Source organism: Seriola aureovittata, chromosome 20 (assembly GCF_021018895.1).
Source record: "Seriola aureovittata isolate HTS-2021-v1 ecotype China chromosome 20, ASM2101889v1, whole genome shotgun sequence".
Classification (NCBI taxonomy): Eukaryota; Metazoa; Chordata; class Actinopteri; order Carangiformes; family Carangidae; genus Seriola; species Seriola aureovittata.
This window is the reverse complement of record NC_079383.1, coordinates 11,072,961-11,094,026: the sequence shown is the minus strand read 5'-3', so window position 1 is coordinate 11,094,026 and position 21,066 is coordinate 11,072,961. Positions and strand designations below refer to the sequence as shown.

Here is a 21,066-nt window from a genome sequence, read left to right as displayed (position 1 = left end):
CAAGCATATGTGTGTCATGAATGTCTGTTTGTGTGTGCGTGCATGTGTGTGTTTTCCATGTGCTGCCAAAAATAAGGGTAATGAGTGGAAATAGAGTTATATGGGTGATATTTCGAAAACTCGCTCAGCCAAACAATGAGACATTAATGCATACATTATTAATGGAGAGAACCAGGCAGAGTAAGACTTATTTGTAATCTCATCAGTTTTAGAGATGAGGCAGGAGCCATGAAAGCGAATGAAATCTCTCCTTCTTGCTAACACACAGTAATTACTCACATACAGTTTGCACGCACACATGCACACACCCACAGACAATGATGCAGTTGGTTTAATGAGAATATCCATCAGCTAGCTTAAAGAGCTGTAAAACACAAACTGGTTCTGGAGGCAAACTTCCCTTTTAAATAAACGCATCATTGACAGTGGCATTCATCATTCAACCCCCTCAGCATTTGAAGTAAGACACATCATCAGACTGTCCAGCTAAGGCAGATCCTGAGCTTGTAGATCAATGCACACATTAGCAATAGCAGTGGTGACCATTTCAGTTTCAGCACAGTGAAACTGTGTGTGTCAACTGCCATGGGTAAGACATTTCACTTTTAAGTTCAGTTGACATAGCAATGCAATCATCTTGATTTCAGGCAAGATGTTCTGTTGTGCAGTAAAGCCCCTTGAGGGAAATTTGTAAGTTGAGATATTTGGTTATATAATTAAAACTTGACTTCTTTGTAGCAGTTATAAAGGGATTCATATGTATGTGTGAATGTCAACTAAAGTTAATATATCTGCAAAAGAACATGTACTTATGAAATGTAACAGGCATCGTGACCTTTACAATTTAATTTTAAATTGAGAATATCTTACAAACAGCTGCATGTCTGAATGACTACTTATTCAATATTGTGAAAGTAAAACAGAAGTTCCTCTGATCAGGTGAGAAAATCCGTGGGTGCAGTTCTCAGTGATTCTAACACAACAATATATTGCTGATTTCAGTCATATGTAGATGAAAGCAGCCTTTCATTTATAGCCAGCAAGAGTCAAGTTTATCAACGACAGAAATAAAACACAACTTTTGTGAGCAAGTTTGATCAACTGTAGCTAATTAACTAATTAAATAGTGTTAACTTTGTGAAATGGTTGAAAACTCAGTCTGACTGGCTTAATACGCTCTTGAATGCGATATACAGGATATCATGCAAAGGTCAAGGCTATGATGACATCTTACAGGCAAAAAGTCTGCTTTCCCACCAGTTGATGACTTACATAGAAGACATGGATATAAAGCAGTGGTGTTGTTCTTGCAGGGAAGAAATAGCCAAGTATGGTATATATAAAAACAACAGACTGCTATTTTATTCTAACATAATCCTGTCGGAGCGCTTAACTTACTAAAGAATAACATTCAGTACCTGGATAAGCAATACAGAAGTTAGATTTATGCATTATAGTTTGTATTTTCAAACAGTATGTTCCAGTTTTAGAAGAGAAAAGGCTTTGAGGATGAAGACTAACCAGTGTGTTTGACAAACTTAACACTATCTCACTTAATGAGTTTTGCTGTAAAAACCCACGTTAGCCCTAACTGTTATTTCTGGTCTGAGAATGCTACACATTAGACATTGGACATTTTTTTAATGTAATCTGTAATCCCTCACAATAATGTGGCAATAGTTCATTAATGATATGTTAACTCTTGACTTGGATGTACCACTAGCCTCCTACTAGCAACCTAGTTAAAGAGATATGCACACTATTCCACCCGTTCCTTACACTTTCATCCTTCTTTCTGGGGTTTGGAAAGGATAAAAAGGCACATGCTAAGTTTAGCAAACTGTCAATTTTCAGACACTATTTCTTTAAGCATGATTTTTAAACAGTATATGTGCTATAGAACCTCTGATAAACCAAAAAGTATTGTGGCATTATTGATGGAACAAAACTGAGTTAAGATGGATACAGCTGGATACTAGAAGGAGCATTAAGCCAAATGCACAGCAGATTGACATGAATAAATAGATGTGCTGACTTAGCTCTATGAACGTCCCTATGTAACCCGCTATGCTCCAATGCAGTGGGTGGACTTGGTGTGACTGAAAACCTTTTACTGCCATCTGTTTCTGCAGACTTTAGTGCAAAACTAAAACTGTGAAGAAGTTAATCAATACATACACACAAGTTGTTTGTGCCCCTGCTGAATGTGTACATGACAGACAGACTTACAATTGTGCGAGGTCGGCGTCGCAGTTGCAGTCGTATTTGGGGTCAGTGCAGTTCCTGTCGATGCCACAAGCACATTTCTGGATGCCAGGTCCCGAGCCGCCCCAGTAAAAGTGCTTCTCGCTGCCCCGGCCCACCCACCACGTGTAGGGGGTCCCATCTGGGGACCAAACAGAGACAGACACAAACAAAAAACTTGTAAGTTCCGTTCAAGAAAGACAACAATCATGACCCTACTGTTTTTTTTGTGTCCCTCACAGAAATGTACAGCAAAAACACAAACACAAACAGTTGCGCTGCAAAACAGTCCAAGCTCCTTCCCATTACAAGTGATTAATCGTTCAGTCATTGACTGTTTGAGGCTTTTGTCACATTAATGTGATTTATATTGACAACTAGCAGCTGCATGTTAAATGAAATTCATTTGCACAACTTGTTTAATGTACCTGGATGGTAAATGCCTTTGAGACAGGCAGGCACACTTAGTCACAGATCATACCTGTAATTTTAGTGATCTACTAAAAACAGCTTCAGCACTGCATGTGCATTTATCTTTGGTATCATTATGTGTGAATGTCAGTGTGAATGTCACACCTCCGAGCACATTTGTTGACACACAAAAACCTGTTTATGTGTGTGTGTGTGTGTGTTTCAATGAATGGATAAAAGGTGAAGGATCGCCGTTTTTCAATAAGAAATGTAATATTGTTTTCTTTGCCTTGGATAACCTATTCTGGCATGGGACAGTAACTAGGCAGAGAGACGGGTGTAAATATCTTGGTGGCTGGCAATATATCACAATAACAGCAAGAGAGAGTGAAACAATATTACGTTTCCCTCCTTATTCTCAGAATATAAGCTGCATTGTCAATATCACTTTGTCAAATTCCATCAGAGACAATGAAATCTCCTGAGCCATATTTTTTTACAGGAGAGGATTGAAGCAGACTTTAGATGCAGCACAATTGCACTGAGGTGTGATACTGTATTATTATACTTTTGATCTACTGAACTGGGACTAAACTCCAGGAGGAAGCTACAGATGTGCCTGTGTGTGTGTGTGTGTGTGTGTGTGAGTGCTTGGCCTTAGTGACCTGTGGGTTTATTGTCCTCATAAAGAGAATTAGCCTCATCTCTCTTCAGGCCACTGTTCAGACAAGCCATTGTCAATAGGATTAACACTGTCTCCTCAAGAGACTTCACAGCCCTCCCCCTCTGTGTGTACATGTATGTGTGTATGTCTGTGTGTTTGTGTTTATGTTGTTGTACTTCTGTACAAGTGCGAACCAAGTTTCAGTTTAAGACCTTCACAGTTAGGTCAGTAAGGTCCCCAACCACAGCCAACCTAGCTAAGCCCCCAGCCTACCAAAACGCCATCCATGTTGTCCCCAACCCAATTAGTGAGTTGCATGCCATCGTCCTTGAAGCTGCTCTGCGACCACTTTGAGCAACTCCACTCGCTTGCCATTCACTTGGCAAGTGGGGATAATTATGTGTAGTTATGTTCCTTCTTGCCCTAATAACACGAGCAAAACAACACCCCATAATGAGAGAGAATATTTCTGCATCAATCATCTCAAAACTCACAATCCTCTTTCTACTGCAAACAAAAGACAGTGTATGCTCCGCCGTTTGCCTGCTCTAGGCCCAAGCTCCATAGATGGAAAACATGCATAAGATAAAATAAATAATGGACTGTCTTACGTTAAGAAAACGCTTCAAACATGGACACATCAATGTGGTCAGACTTGTAAGTCAGTGTGGTCAGATTTATACTGAAAAGACAAGAGTCTCCATGTCTGAGTTAAAGGGACAAGCAACCAAGTAGACAAAAACATACAGCGTAACAGTGAGTGAATGCCCCTGAAGCCCTAATTTTCACTTTCAGCTTGGTCTCTCACTAACCCTGCCATGTTATAACAAAAAAATAATCAAAATGAATCCTTTTCACAAGTTGTTTTTCAGGATGAGTAATCAAAGAAGAAAGAGGGGAGGAGAGGAGAGAACGGGGGAAGGAGAGGAGGGCATCAGGTGGAATGGGAGCTACGTATTGTGCCAGTTAAAGTCTCCTGTGTGATTTGGTTAAAGCTCTGCCAAAACAAACAACCGAGGAGAGGAGGAGTGGAGAGAGTGAGGATGATGGTGGAGGGGGAGATGAGAGAACGACAGCATGGATGGATGGAGATGTGAGGAAGGAGAGATAGAATCATATTGGCAGAGAGTTCATATGGAGAGGGCACTGCCAAGATGAGGCTCAGGAGCACGGCTGTGTGTGTGTGTGTGTGTGTGTGTGTGAATGTATGTTTGCGTGTCTGAGAAGGACCGTGTGTGTGTGATTGTGTATTTTTTCCCTGGAATATGTATATAAAATATAATAATTTTATAATATTCTATTATTTCATATTTATTCAGCTTCTGTTCCATTTCATGCCATCATCTGCCAGTTTGTAGTATGTGCACAGCTACCATGTCATGTTACGTATTATCATTTTTTAACCATATTCAGGATATAATAGAGAGCATAACCTTTTTCTACATATCTCTGTATGATTCTAACATTATCAGGTCACTGTTCACTGTTAAATGTTATAATAACATCAGAATTATTCCTTAAACCTCAAAGGACAAAGAAATAAAAACTCCAAGCTAAACTGTCTTGTCTCTTTAAAATCTTATTCTTTACAGTACATCCATCCTCACTCCTTCCTTTCTCTCTCGCAGCCAAATTCCCAGCAAACATGCAAAATGTCCACAGGAGAGGAGAAAACAGACATGGCAGATTGATAAGGCCGGGGGTTGTGTTCCTCTTCTGTCCTCAGGGACAGCCACACAACACTACTTACTGTGACGTCTCTATCTTTCTGTTATTTCAGCAACACACACACAGATACACACCTATTTATCTCCTTTCTTATCGAGAGAGGTTAATGTCTGCATCTTCATCATGTCCGCTGCATTTTGTACAGAGACTCCCCAAGCAAAGACAGATAGAGCAGCAGAGGGAAAGACACAGACACAGACACAGAGAAGAAGAAAGACAGTAAGAGGGAGATAGGAGCTGTGAGATAAGAATGACAGCAAAAAAAAAGACAGCAATAAAAAAAGAGAGTGAGAGAAAGAGTGTAATCGCTGTCTTCATAGTGATAAGAGAGCTGACAGTTTCATCCTTCTGTCATAACAATTAATGCTATAGCCAGACAATTAGATCTAAAATGGCACCCGCAAAACTCATATTAATGTCAGAAAGATGACAGCCTTTCACTCTGCAGGAGGGCTACTGAAGCAATTGTCAACCGTACTGTTCATATTAAGCAAAAGCTTAGTACAGTATCTGTACCTGGAGGCTTCACCTTAATACTCAAGACTAGGTTTAGGTGGAGATGGCGAGGAAAAAATGGAGGAGGAGAATAAAATTGTAAATACAGAGCAGGAGGCATCCCAACCAACCCAGGATATGGGAGAAGAACTTGTTACTAAAAAGGGGTGTGACTTATGTTGCGTGGACAGTGCATTATGGTTATTTTAAACCAGGAATGGAGTGGCTAATTGGGAAACACAATGATTTCAAAAATAGATCATGTAGGCTGTCGTGTTAGGCTCTTTAAATAAACTCTGACGACTACTGCGAGTACGTTTGCAACTTTTAGAGAGAGGGAGAAGGAGAGAGAGGGAGGTAGCAAGACAGAGCAAGAAGGGGAGAGCTCAATAGCACTGTGCATGGTGATCAGTCCAGTGAAGCAGGCTGCGGTGGTTCTGTGTGGCCGTCACCTACACAGGCACAGGTGGACCAGTCCAAGTCAAAAGTCCTGGGCCAGTTTCTATTCCCACTCTGTCCCTGTTTTAAATTATTTCTTAACTGAATTTACAGAACAATTACGCATCATGATACATATTATTATCATAATATAAAATTACATATATCGTGATAGAAGATTTTGCCTATATTGCCTAATGCACATGTACACAGAGTTATAACAAACCTGTATCTTGTGACTTGATGACTGTGTTTCTAAAGTTGGTTAATTAAAAATACAGAGAATAGGATACATAATAGAGAACTTTTAACAGTACTGCATACTGTATTCTGCTCTTTGATAATTTGGTTGGTGCAGTTGGTGAAGATTTGGTGACTCTCTTTAAATTAGCTTTTTATGATCTAAGGATCAAGTTTTGAAACACTAAGAAATGATTTACTGGTTACTGCAGGCACTTAATCATGATGGATGGCTAATATAGCAGATGATTAGACTGTGTCTTCATTGCACTGTTGCACTGAATTTCTTTTTTCCAAGAGAGGAAGGAAGGTTTGGAAAATCACAGATTGGTCTGCAGTACACAGAAAGTCGTGTCCATAAAACTCATATTATCTTTTGCAAGTACTTGTACATGGGCCATGCTTCATATCAAGGGGTCACACCACTGCCAGTCAGAGTGTGAACTGAAAGGTCAGTGGATCCAAAATGGCACTCGACATGCTCAGTTGCTCATATTCTTAGTGCGGGAGATGATGGCTTTTAAGAAAGGTGGTCAGTTGGAGCTGAAATGCCAAAATGGCATCCATAACCCTGAGATGCAGGTTTCTTATAAACCTGTCTTTGACCTCACATTTTAGTTTGCACCTTCCCTGGAGTCATTACACGTATAGTGGTCATTATTGACTCCAATTTACAGCACAATCCTCCTCTGACCCCGCTGGTTGACAGGCGTCAGAGAGCAAAAGCACAGTAGATGCAACCACGCGCATTACGCAACCATGTACCGAGTATAAACAGTTCACCTGCTCTATACACTGATCTCTAAGGAGTGTGAAAATGAATCAATACTCTTCCTGACTCTCCTCTAACAAGAGCAGGTACTGTATTTTTTTTTTTTTTTGAAAAAAAAGAAAAGTCAAGAATAAGTCTTATGCGCACTGCCAACCCCTCGTCTTTGCTAAGAAAACACCCATCAGGAGACACAACAAAAATGTGCACACCCACTGATATACACTTATACCCTTGCTATCAGTCTGAAGGTTCTTGGACAAAGACAAGAGTATCAAACAACACACTCACGCACACATATATTTTCAGTCTTGGAGAGTTTTCATACAAAGTCGTGGATCAATTGGTCTGTGTCAGGGCAGTGTTGGTTTTCGGTTCTTTGTTGTTGTCGTTTGCTTGCATTTCTGTTTGTTGTGCAGAAAGCCTGATGTCTCCACTCTGCACCCGTTGGTCTTTGTTAGCCTCCTATCCTCTTAACATCTCTGTTTTTGTAGGGAGACTGTAGGGAGGCATATTAGCCATGCCCCGCGATCTCTCCCAAGAGCCACGGATAATGCAGTGTGTGTTTGTGCGTGTGGATACGAGAAAAAGAGATGGAGAGTATTTGTGTGCCTCTTTCTTTGTCTCAGTCCTTTTGTTTATCTATACGAGTCCATGTGTGTATTCTCTTCTCTGCTCCGTTTAATCTGTCTGCAAGACTTTGTCTGGCTCCCCTGTCTCTTTCTATTGTCTCAGTCTTTCTCCTCCTCTAGATCACCTATCCATCAATTTACTGAGATCCCGTCCTACCTTCAGGCTTTTCCACCATTTTTATTTAGGCCTCTCTCTACCTCATGCTCTACCATTTCTTTGCTCTCTCATATCGCCTGGTCTCAGAGGACTCTTTCTCCCTATCTCTCTTCCCATTATGGCTTTCTACTTTCTCTTTGCACTCCTCCACTCTTTTCCCCTCCCTCTCTCTCATATCTGCTTTGGCCACCTTTTCCTTGCATTCTAATATCAGTTGGTCTCAGTGGCCTTCCTCTCTTTTTCCATGCTCCATATCTGTCTATCTATCCCATATCTCCATGACTCTTTCCTGGCATCTAATCTCTTTATGTTCTCATTAGTCACACTATAATCTGCCCTTTAATCCATGCTAATTGCAAGCTCTGATCCTGATCTGAAGTTTTATTTGAAACACATCCCGTCTTCCCTGTCTGTCCCATATGGTTTGATCAGTGAAGGGCTACAATGCATACCAAAATGTAAAATGCCTGTGCTCTGTAAGTCCTTGTAATTCTTTACCCTTGGTTCAGTATGTGGGTGAAATGGAGTTCTGAATATTCTAAGGTAATTTAAAATGTACCAGTAGCACAATGGAGCAGGGTTTTTAGGAGTGGGTCCCGATTTTGTTAGAATAATCTACATGAGGACACCCAAAAAACCTGCAGGGTTTGCATCAGGTCGTGCTCAAAACATGGTGCTGCCAATTGTTTCACTCTATTCCACTGAACGGTTTGTGGAAAATAAGTGTCCATGAGATGTAGCAATGCACTAAAAAAGGCGTGAAAGAAGTTAAAAAAATTAATTCTAAAAATTCAGCATCTTCGATGAGCCTTCAGGTTATAAGCAATGTGTTTTGGTCAGAAACACTGAATGTAGAGGGCACCTTTAAGTACGTCATGAGATTCAAAATGATGTGTGCTGGTTGGTATCTTGTATTGTAAAAAAAAAAAAATCAAGCAGCCCATTAATCATTAAATCAAGCAATTGCTACACTCATTTCACAGGTACAGTTGTGTCCATTAGACAAGCCTGCCATTATCTTTAGTGCTGCACCACTAAAGGACCTATCCAATCTGAAATGCAGTGAAATGAAAGTAAATGGGAAAACATGGATTTCCTATGCTACCTGTTGTATTTCTTTTGTTGTATCATCTCTTGCAAAAAGCCCATTTAAAATCTATAAACCCTGCATTTTCATGGTGGAGGGAGGAGGTTAAAGAGGGACAGTGCAGAAATGAGTTTGCTATTGCCTGCAGTGCAAGCAGTGTCAGATGACACATCTCCGTTGTCTACATCAGAACACACAGCAGACAGGCCAGGGAAGGATAATGAGTTATTTCAACAGTTTCTACCTGAGAGCACCCATAACGGGATCCACCTCCCTGACAGTTCTGAGGCCAAGCCTCCTTCCCCCACCCGCTCTTCGGCACAACGCTATGCTCTAGTAAATTCACTCTGCATAACTCTGCAGCCATCTACAACTCTTCACAGGTCATCACCGAGTGTATCCGGCCATTAAATGAAAAACACCTCGGAAAGGGGAGACAGTGGGAGGATGGGAAAATTAATATCAATGGTTGTGCCCCTAATTGGCTTGTCTGCTTGATAAAGGACACAATAACCTGACTCTGCTGCAATTACCCCCCCCCCCCCCCTTCCTGACTCTAAAGTAAGCACTAGAGCCGGCATGTGCGCACACAAACGTAGGCGCAAACTAAAGAGAATGTGTGCACACAAAAACACACACATCTGGCAGCCATTGTAACTGACAAAAGTGTAAGCTGAAGACCATAAACAACCATAATCACCATTACCGCAGGGTAATCTCAATCAGTGTGTGTGTGTCTGTGTGTTTATGACTATAAGTCAGATTTAGTGTCGTGTCCCCTCAGGTCAAGGCTGATGGACAGATGTGTCATGGGGAAAATGACTCCTGCCAAGACACACTCGTTTTTTCTCTGCTTTTTTACTCACATCATCCATCTCCCTGCATATCCGTTAGGCTCATCATATGGATGGGGATACAGTGAACAACACTCATAATGACAGAAGAGGATGAACACGGCATAAACAACTCCACAGAGACGAGGGCAAAGAGGAAGAGAGCAAGTGGGAGAGAAAAGTGAATCAGAGAGAGAGGCAGGTGGAAAGGCAGAAAAGAGAAAAAAGACAGAGCCGTCAGAGGACAAAAAAAAAAGGGAAGACTCACAAGACATGGACATGACAAACAAAAAGGGAGAGGCGAAGAAGTGGTCATGGCAGAGATGTTTTGAGGGATTATGGGTGAGAGAGGCAAAACAACTTCTTCACAGTCCCTCAGTGACATATTGTTATGAATATGACAAGACAACTGTAAGAGTTGTGAGAATTCACAGCTAAGGTGTGATGATTCGTGCCATACTTAAAGGTAAATTGTCACCGACTAACTTTGACTTCACTTTATTAATTAGATACTGTTCAATCAAGAGGAGAAAAAAAAAGTTTGAGCCTGAGTAATATGTCAAGACATTCTGTGTGGCTCCGATAATTATTTAACTTAATCACGGATGTCAGCAATTGACATTTCCTCATATGCTCCTTCAAACATAGACCCATGTTTTTTTTTAAATATTATACTGTATATGCACAGACAAGCCTGTCTCCTAGAAATAACATTTCTACACAGCTACACTGCAGCAGTAAAATATGTAATTGGGACCGGATTACATTTCTTTGTATGTTGTTAATTTACATATCTGGCACGTTTTAAATGCGTTGATACTGAAGTGTTCCCAAATTATGTATTTATTTTCTGCCAAAATATCCAATCTTGCAGTACAATATACACTCATAGTGACTAGAGCATTTTAAACTTTTTTTATGATTGTGTTTAGGCACTGACAGCACTTGGCTAACATTAGGCAAAAATCGTGGTCTGGTTAAATATGGAAACATTTCACAGTGACCTCAGATAAAATGTGTTCGACCCAAAACCATGATATACCCCAACCAAAGCTCTTTTGTTGCCTAAACCTAACCACAGACACCCTAGTCTCTGGTGTGACAGTCGTGTGCTTTATACACCCACCATCCACCCCGTTCACCCTACAGCGACTCCGCTGCTATAAACAAATACAATTCGCCTCCAAACATAATCCAGCCAACGATTTCCTACAAAACCATTTTGCTGTTGCAGTTTATTTGTATAGAAATGCAATTTCTAGTAGACAATGTTTGGCTGAGAACAAACAGACTGTAGAAAATCATAGCTTCTGTGATGTCATCCACAGGGTTTTAGCTGATATTTGAGTTTATCAAACTCTGCCAAAGCAAACATGATATCCATACATATCCCTCTTGAGCGTTAATATTTATTAAGAGGAATAATTTTTGAAAACTGTCATCAAAGCACATAACAAGATGTTCAACATTCAGCTGTGGTGTTTGCGGCTTGGAAAACACAAACTCAAGAGGATTAGGATTATGTAAAGCACAAAGATGAAATGGCATTTTATAGCACTGTCATGCACAAAAACCTGGTATGTTGAGTTGGAGACACATTGCAGCTCTCAGATACAATGTTGATGCCATTAAATTAATTCAGATTAAACTAATCTTCAGTTACAGACCTAATTACAAATATCTCAGACATCATAGAGAGCACCGAGGTGTTTATAAGCTATAAACTGAATGCACTTGTGTATATGAACCCACGCACTCAAACCATACAAGCAGGCACCCACACAGCCATGACAAAAGTCTAAATTTCTTTCATGTTGCTGTGACACAAAACAACAGAAACAAGTCTCTCTAGTGTCTATCAATTGTCAAATAAGCTCTTGCTGGATTTTGGCTTTGTATTACTCATGAAGGGAATGTGCATCCTGCTGACAACTGGGTGCTATGTTCATCTCTGCACTACTTTGTTGTCACAAACGTGATGGATTTCAGGCTTTTATCCTTAAAGATGTCTTTTTTTTTTTTTTCTCAAATTTTTCTCTACTCCCTTTTATGATCCAGCTGTGCTGCTATCCAAACAACTGCTACTCCATTTCCATTTACTTTTTTGTCGTACTCTAACGTGGTGTGATCAAACAATATCAAGTGACATCGCGGGTAAAATTTATTTAAGTGAGGAAGGAAGACTGGGAAAGAAAGATGGAGACAGACATGTCAACAACATTCATCAAGGAGGGCGGATTCCGGCCCGTGCTTGCATGACTATGTCTTTTGATTTATTCCTGTCAATACTGATTTGACTTTGTGGTGGTATGGGGGATGTAGTCTTGCTTGTGGCTTAACCCTGCTGATTTGTGACTTCATGTCTGAATGAAAATCATTGAGTGGTAGCAGTAAAATATCAAAATATTCTGTCTTGAAAGCCTCAAGTATACAGTATAGTGCTGCTGGTTGCTTGCAAAGCGTATTATGTTTATACATCATTGCATCAGCCTTGAGAATTTATTGCAGGCATTTATTACAGTCTAAGATGCCGAGAGCCACAGCTTTGAGGAAAAAAGATTGAGCGGCTTCAGACAGCGTAGACATTTCAGAGGTATACAAGGTGTCTTTCAAAGGTGAACAAAAAATAACCTTTGACACCCCTCTCTCATCCAGCCTGCTGCATTCTTCTCCCCTGCTTCATTCCTACCTTGCTCTTTGTTTGCAGTCGATCCGTAGGTGAAGAGGTTGACCTCAGCGGGCCAGACACTAACCCGCTGGGCTTCTCCATGAAACACAAAGACCCAGCAACCTTCTCTATCTTATTCTACCTCTCTTACACGCTCAATCTCTATTTTCAGCTTTGTCTGCTCTCTCGGCTGCTTTTTCTTTCCCCCCTTTGGTATTCCTGTCTCCCCATCTCTCTGTTCCCGCTTCCCCTCTTTCCCTCACTGCACTGCTGTCTCCATCTTAGCTTGAGTTATTGATTTCTGTAAAGGTTGACTGCTGCTGCTGCCTTTCTCTCTCTTTTCTCTCACTCTAACTCCCTCCTCTTTCCTCTCCTGTTTTTCTATCTTTCACCCCACCGTGTTTTTACCACATTAAAAAAAAAAAATCCCTTTCTGTTTCTTTCTGTTTTTTCTAACTCTTCTCTACTCTTTATTGTCTTTGGGAGGGACAATTTAAGGCAAAAAACTTCTAGACTCTGCCATTTTATATTTGTGTCTGGTCCTTCTTCTCCCACTCCTTCTCTACCTTGACATGGCCTGACAAGGAGTGTGCTCGTGTCAGTTATGCAACACTAGACAGAGTGTCCCTGAAGAAATCAGTTTCAAATCCTTTTTCAAACATTAGCCAGAGCTGCAAAGAAATTCATGTGAAATGAAAACAAAATGAATGTTGAAAACAAATAAAAACTAGTATTGCATTAATGTAAGCATCTGGTACAACTCAGATTAAAAAAAGTCCATTCCCTTGAGGGAGGTTTTAAGATGGAATACAGAAATAAGTCTACAGTCCATCAAGCTTACTCTGATAACAAAGATATGGGGAATGACAAGAGGTCCAACAATGTAGTTTCTAAATAATGCATGTATAAAAAGACAGATGCCATTGAAACATGAGAATGAGTATCAACAAACCTCTATCTAGGGTGGACTTTAACCATGTTGGGGTTATATAATATATCTAGAATACTCTGCGTCCTCAAGGTTAGACACTTAGCTTGATTTATCATGACAATGTTTTGTGATAGTTGTCCTCATATACAGTCCATTAGCCTTTATCTTCTCCTTCTGAGGAGGAACATATTCACAGATTTACCTCAAATGTTTCCTTATAGCCTTTGGAAGACCTAAATGCATAAATTTGCAAATTAATGACGAAAAACTGATACTGCTGAAACTGCTGTAACAGTTAATGCTTAAAGATACAGAGTTCATATTAATGCCAACCATGTACAGACAGGTAAGTTGTCTATAAATATTTATTAGTGCATTAATGGGCAAAGTTAATGGAATGAGAAATAGCTAAAATGATTGTGTTTAATACAGCATGATGATTAGGTTGGGACATTAGGCAGCAGAAGTGCCTCTTGTTTTAAAGATATTCCATGCTTCATATTTTAATGCCACACTTAACCCTTACAGACACTTCAGATGTGTAAACTTCCCGTCAGTTATGGACACAGGAGATATATATTTTTTTTCTACTAAATCTACAAAATCAAACCTCTAATAGCACATCATCCGGCTGACTGTTTAACATGTAAAGTTACAGTTGTTGTTCACATTAATAAGTGTCATCACCACCAATTCTGCAGGAAATGAACGCAGAGGAAATTAATCACACCCTCAGCGAGAAACCATCCAACCAAGACCTTTCAACCAACAGACATACTGTTTACATTACACTTCAAAAGAAGATTTGAGTGCTCCACAAACAGCTGTGAAGTGTTATGAATTTCTTTTAAACACAGGAAATTAGTAAAGTGATAGAAAATCGCAAATTTACATAAAATAAACATTATTTTCCATAAAAAAAAAACCTTCAAAGAAATAATTGAGGCAGTGAAATAAAAACAAATATAATGTACAAAGAATTATTTCTGTGTTTTGTATTGTTATTATTTAAAAGGTCATGTTGAATTTATATAAAAACCTAGAGAATTTTGCAACAAATTGCCAATTTATTTTCAGAATCGCAGGATTATACTTAACAGTAAGTGTTGCTCACCTGCCCATCATTCCCTAATAACCTGTCCATGATGGCTTGGGGAACATGATGGCCATATTAGTAATGAGGACGTGGCTGACAGGTGAGGCTGCACCTGGCTTGTGGAAGCTCATTACAGAGTCTTAATGATGTGCTGTGTTCCATAATTAGGAAACTTTTCGGCTCTCTGTCCAATCTCCCTGTTTGGTTGCTGTGTTGGCTGTGGGCAGCGCAAATGCTTTGGTTTGGTTTGACAGCTCAAATGCACAGAGTGTCTGAGAGATCTGTGGAGCACTCATTGGATGTGCCAGTGGAAGGTCCTGTAGGAGTGTACATGAGGACACATACAGGATGATAATGGGGTATGAGAAAGAGTGAGTCGGGGGGCTGGGAGTTGGAAAGTTTGAAAACTTAGTAGTGTTCAAATGTGTGTAAGGAGCATGTTTATTTTCATTTTTTTCTTACTGAGCTATACTGTATTTTCCTGTAATGTATTTTCATATATATTTTGTGTTATGCTAACTAGCCTGAGACCAAATTCAAAGAATGATGCTGTCTGTGTGTTTGTGTGTACACTATACATATGCTATGTACAGGCCTGTGTTGGTCTAAGTTGTTATGTTTGTACTTGTCAATGACAGCCAGAAATTTGCTTCCAAGTCCAGACTTCTAATGAGGCTTCCAAACTTTTCAAGCGGTGTGATAAGCGATAAGATGTAGTTTGTGCAAAATGACTCTGCATTTGAGTTTCAAAGGTTATGGACATCTTTGCAGAACTCTCCATGTTTACCCTTCTGTGAGTCAATTAGTGCCGGAAGCATTGGGATTCATTTATTCAGGAAATTGTCCAAGGTTTAGGACTGATCATAAACATGAGAATCTATAAACAAAATAACAGATTAATTACACCCAGTGAGTCTATTTTGGAGACTTTGTTTGCAAGATAGACACCACTGCATAAAATCTGGGAACTTCTAAAACGAGCCAATCATTATGGTTATTTCTGTATGTGAGGCAATACATAATCCACAGTATTAACTGTTATACATGGTGATTAAATGCTATGAGTGTGGGTAAATGTGTGTGTGTGTGTGTGTGTGTGTGTGTGTGTGTGTGTGTGTGTGTGTATGTGTCTGTGTGTGTGTGTGTGTGTATGTGTGTGTGTGTGTGTGTGTGTGTGAGAGATCCTGTGCTAGTTAATGAGGGACAGAATGATTGAGTTGAAGTTTGAGGGTCCTGTCTCGCTGCAGAGGAGAGCAAATGATGAATACACTTCAATCATTTCAAGGCAGGCCTTCATCATTTGTTGGAACTGTCAGACAGTTATCAGGGCTCACTGTAGGCAGCTGGAAGGGGGCCTTGTCCATAATTGAAAATTGAGTTTAGAAATGTCACATGTATCCGTCCATCTAAATTTCAAGCCGGGAAATCCCCATTGGCGCACAGCATGTAGAGGCCTGACAGTACCTATTAATCCAAAGTTCAACATTTTAGTCAATAGAGACAAACGCCAGTGGGGGATTTGTTCATTTTTAACAAGGGGCATGTTGGGCAGCTGCAGTATAAGAATGAGCTGCAGGCAAACCTCAATACTTTACTGATGTATCATTCTGTAAGAAAAAAAAAATTGTTTTCCGTCTTTACCTTGTAACTGATTGAAAAATTAGGAGACAGATAGCAAACATTACCTCAAGATGCTTCTATTTGTGTTTGCTAACAAATTTAAAGCTGCTGCAGCATCTTTCAGCCACTGCAATTATTCTTTGAGAACTTCTTTTGAAACCAAAACAACAGATGCTTTAACCTTTAAATCACCAGCTGAGCAACCTTTATATTCCCTGCTTCAGGACAAGGCTGCTAATTTCACAGACATATACTGAGCTTTATCAAAAGGAGAAAAGCACAAAAAAAGCAATAAAAAAAAAAACAACTCAAAACAGGACTAGGCCGAGGGCTAATCCTTTGACTTTCCCATATGTGTTCTTTCCAAAATCCATTATGCAGTTATTCTCTAGTATATGCGTCCACCTTAAAGTATCTACATCCAAGGTCTAACTCCTCCATAGTGGTTTCTAAGTGTGGAAAATAGAACGCTAATCTATTCTGGTGTAATCATGCTTTGACCTGGCTAATGGAGGCAGCATACCCCAGGGCAAGATGTAATCAGGAAGACAGTTAATAAAATGAACAAGACTGCTTTACTGATCGTACTAATGTCCCTGACCTTCCCTGAGGGACACCACTTACTCAAATGCAAGCTCACACTTGTACATACATGCATGTGCTTTAATGCTACATATACATCACACGCAGTCTCAGGCATGACTATACAAATAGGCTGATTAATGTAAACAAATGTAAGAAGGAGACGGCATGCTGCAAACATTAATTCCACAAAATAATTATTATTCCATGATCCCTCAACCCCTTTAAGCAGGGGTAGTTAAAAGGGCAGATGAATCATTTGCCCACATCTCACTAAAACTTTCACACAAGTTCAAACTCTTGAGTTCAGAAGAGAATTTCAAGGCATCATCTTTTTCTGTATGTGTGTGTAGTTTATAGCTGGAGGGGGATTGTCTCTACCCCACGTCACACATATCAACTCCTGGGAGCAGAGTCAGGACTTCATAAACAGCTGTCAATCAAACATTGGTAATGACTGACAGAGCAAACGTACATGTCACTTAGTACCGGGCTATATTTACATGAATAACACGGTAAACATAAAAATATTAACCCAGATCTACATATAGGTCGAGGTGTGTGTGAATAAGTACATGTAAGTGCAAATGCAGACACATAAATATAAACAATCCTTCATAACTAAAATAAAACTAGTCTCTTGAGTTGAAAAACTACAACAACAATGGAAAAACAAATCAAAACATGTCAAAAAAAGCTGTCAGTTCATGATCCCTCATGGAAGTTAAACGAAGGACCGTCTTGACTGCAGTATATGCACTTATTAGTTTCTGGCAGCTCAGCTTCAACCTTGCACACCCATAGACTGTATGTTTCCAATTAACTACTCTGGCTGGCTGTCTCTCTTTTCCTCCTCCTCTCACCCTGTGTTTTTTGCTACTGTAAAACAACACCTTACACACCAAATTGTAGCGAGAAAGCTTTCTGCTCTTTATCTTGTTGCTATGTGCCTTTTTAAAGTGACATTTTCCTACTTTGTGTCTACCTTTTAGTTGCCACTGTAACAGATCTCCTGTTCTCTTGGAGACACTACTTCGCTGTTTCGAGACATTTCAAACTTCATCCTAAATAATATAATAATCAAAAGATTTAACAAACACTGGAGAAAAAGCTCTTCTTGCTTCGCTAAGGTGGATGTGCCCTTTGGTAATTCGTTCTGAGTGTTCATTTGAGCGAAACAAAATCTGCCCTTTCAAGTTTAGTATGTATGTCAAGATGATGTAACACTGTATACAGAGGGAATATTACAAATATTTTGTAAATAAAAATGATGCAATGTACTCTCCTGCTTGCTTCGACAAAGTGCTTCAACAGCACTGAGCATGCTTAAATATTTAACCAGTGGGACCTTGTAGTTTGCTACTTACCATAAAATTAACGTAATTGCAGTGTTTACTGTCAACACAGTCCATTGCTGTAGGTACAGTGAAAAGACATGCATGACATACAGTGCGGTCCCTGTGCCCATGTGCTGAACCTCAGTGTAATGATAGACCTCAGTCACTCTCCAATCATGGTTTTATGATATTAGCAGTTTAGATACAGCCTCAGCTCTACCCTTGCGTGGGATGTACTCCAGCCACTTGGTGGATTACAGCAATGCATCAAGGTGCTTGGAGCAAAATGAAAATGTAATTCTCTGGGTGCTTGAGGGAAATACAAGACGAGGGGTCTGGAATGATTTCTTGTTGGAACATGATCACTGGCTGCTAAAGGGGAGTTGTCCCGAAGCTCTGACGTTCCCGAATGGCAAAGCCTCTGTCATAATTCCTGGGGGTCATTCTGGGGATATCATTCCCAGGAAGATTATGGCTGATGAGTGATAGACTGTGTTCAGTGTGGAAGAGGTGTCCTTGGAGTATGGAAGCAGCCTTGTCATTGCAATATCACCTTCTGACACCCTTTAATCAAGGCATACATGCATGAACGCATGTACACACATCCAAATTAATACAGTCACGAGATGGACACCGACAGTTATAAACACTAAAATGTGTAAATGGTCTCAGTGTCTGTATATGTTGGTGGCAATAGAGAATGAAAAACAATCAGCTGTGTGGGTTATCTGTGATTGTATTCTGCATTGTATTAAAGAATAACATTTCATGGAAATATCACTTTATCCAGCTTTTTTATCTATTTTACATATCAAAATACTTTCTGCTGCAGCTATATGTGCATTGGTGATGTTCCTTTCATATGGACAGTAACAGGGTTTTTTTCTTATTTGTATAGTCACATATTGTCCCTGTTTTTATGCAAGTATATCTGCCAAATGATGTAGATCTAACTATCTAATGATCTCCAAATATAGGACTGATTGCTGGTGAAAAAAAACGAGAGCGATATATACCGGCGATCGACACTTCATCAATAGCAGTAGGAAAATTGTTGAATAGAAAGTCTGATAGTTTCTGAGTTGTATGAATGAACTCCAAGTTTGCTCCCTCCCTGGCTCATTAACACAGCCTAGCATCCACTTTGATAATTGAGCGTCATGAGTGTCACGCAAACAGCCAATCTTTTAACAGCTGTGTTGTTCGGTTGCACCAACACCAAGCACGTAGAGTGAGAAAATTAGTACAGCTGATGAAGATGGTGACAAAGCTGTTAACAAAAACGACCGATCAACCGGTCATTATGGCACTTTTTGAGGTTTTTAAAAAAAAATATGAACTGATATCAGAACATTCGCTGTGTGTAAACTTGCAAAACCCTCCCAACCATTAGTGGGAATACAACAAACTTATTTTCTCACCTCATCCGCTTTTTTAACGCCCAGTAGAATAATAGTTATTAACAGATATATGGCCAGCAAAGGCAAAGGTGATAGTCTGTCATGACGTTCGTGATTATAGGCAGTTAACAGTAAAGAAATCATATCATAGCTTGAGTGAGAAAGAGAGAGAGATAAGACAGAAAAGACAGACAGAGAGGGAGACAGACAGACAGATGGAGAGAGAAACAGAGAGAGAGAAAGCGAACGAGACAAGTAGAGACTACAGTAATTGGACAGAGGGGTGATATAAGAAAAGAGAAATACTGATATTAAATCACAGTGGATGGGTCTAGAAGCTGATTCCTTACTAACAAGGCACAGCAACACACAACTGATGCTCCTTGCTTTTTTCTTCTTCTATTATGTTCTACTCTTTGACAACATCTCATATGTATCCTCCACACCAATAAGGCCTCGTGAATTCAGCTGTATTGAACTGAGAGTATGTGAGAAAATATCCAGGAAACAGAGGGAGAGAAAAGTTGAAGTTTAAAGCGTCTATGCTGGTCCCCACTGTCAGTATGTGTTCCTCTCCTCCTCCCTGTTGACCTAGGCCTTCTTCGTTTCTCCACCCTGTTGTAACATAGGGACCAGTGTACTGGAGAGAAATGATAATGTATCACAATGGGAAACACAAACCCAACTCACTCCTCGCTTTCCCTCATAGACTTGCTTTCCAACTTCTTCTCTTATTTTTTCCTTCCCTATTTGATTATATTTCTGTTTTATTCTTTATTTGTCTTTTCTTTATAGCACTGCATTTTTCTTTTTCTGCTTTGCCTCTCCAACCTCCACTCTTTTCTCTCTTCCTCTGCAGTCCATCTGACAATATGAAACATGACCTCTCACTTTGGCTGAAATCCCTGAAATCTTTGTTGTTTTTTTAAGTGAGCACACAAATACACACACACACACACACACACACACACACACACACACACACGCACACACACACACACACAAAGACACACACACACACACACACAGAGGCACAGGCACAGGCACAGGCACAGACACACAAACACCTGCACATACCACACAAATCCCAAACGCTATTTCCAACTGCTCCAAAGCTGGAGGAAGACAAGGGCTTATTGAGATGAAGCATGGGGCCTTGGGGGTGACAACGTGGGCATGATTGTCTGCGTTGCCAGCCTCCTGCTCCCAGAGACTCTACAGAAACTAAACTCCACTAGCGACCATGGCTAACCACCAAGGGAGAGAGACAGAGAGAGCAGTATTTCAATTCCTGCCCTTTGCAATTCATCACCATCCTCTAATGGCAAGCTGTGCAGTTAAGCTATCGCTTGCTGGAAGAAAAACAGGGATTCTTCAATCAAGCTGTCTGAAAAAGTACGGTGGTGGTCAACCCAACTTAAATCATTTCTGTAGAATGTCTTAAACCTGATGGCATTAAAAACATATACACACACACACACACACACACACACACACACATACATATATATATATATATATATATATATATACACACGTCTGGATTGATGAAGGCTTTAGTTTTACAAAATACAAATAAAAAAGAATGAATTGGGTTAGGTTTAGTTCCTAAATCAGGCTATTTCACGCCATACACATTCTACTGACGAATCCAGAGTCCAGACAGGAAGATAAAGAGAGAGTGGTGAGTGAAAAGAAAGAAGAGAGAGACAATGAAGAAAGCTTACTACTGAA

At 40.0% G+C, this 21,066-nt stretch overlaps 1 protein-coding gene across 1 annotated transcript in view; it reads right to left on the bottom strand.

The window, feature by feature from the left end:
- cntnap2a (contactin associated protein 2a) overlaps positions 1-21,066 on the bottom strand; it is a 351,965-nt gene that overhangs the window by 60,341 nt on the left and 270,558 nt on the right. The window contains exon 16 of the mRNA XM_056364796.1: positions 2,230-2,386. Within this exon, the coding sequence (XP_056220771.1) occupies positions 2,230-2,386 (157 nt within the window). The remainder of the gene's footprint in view (positions 1-2,229; positions 2,387-21,066) is intronic.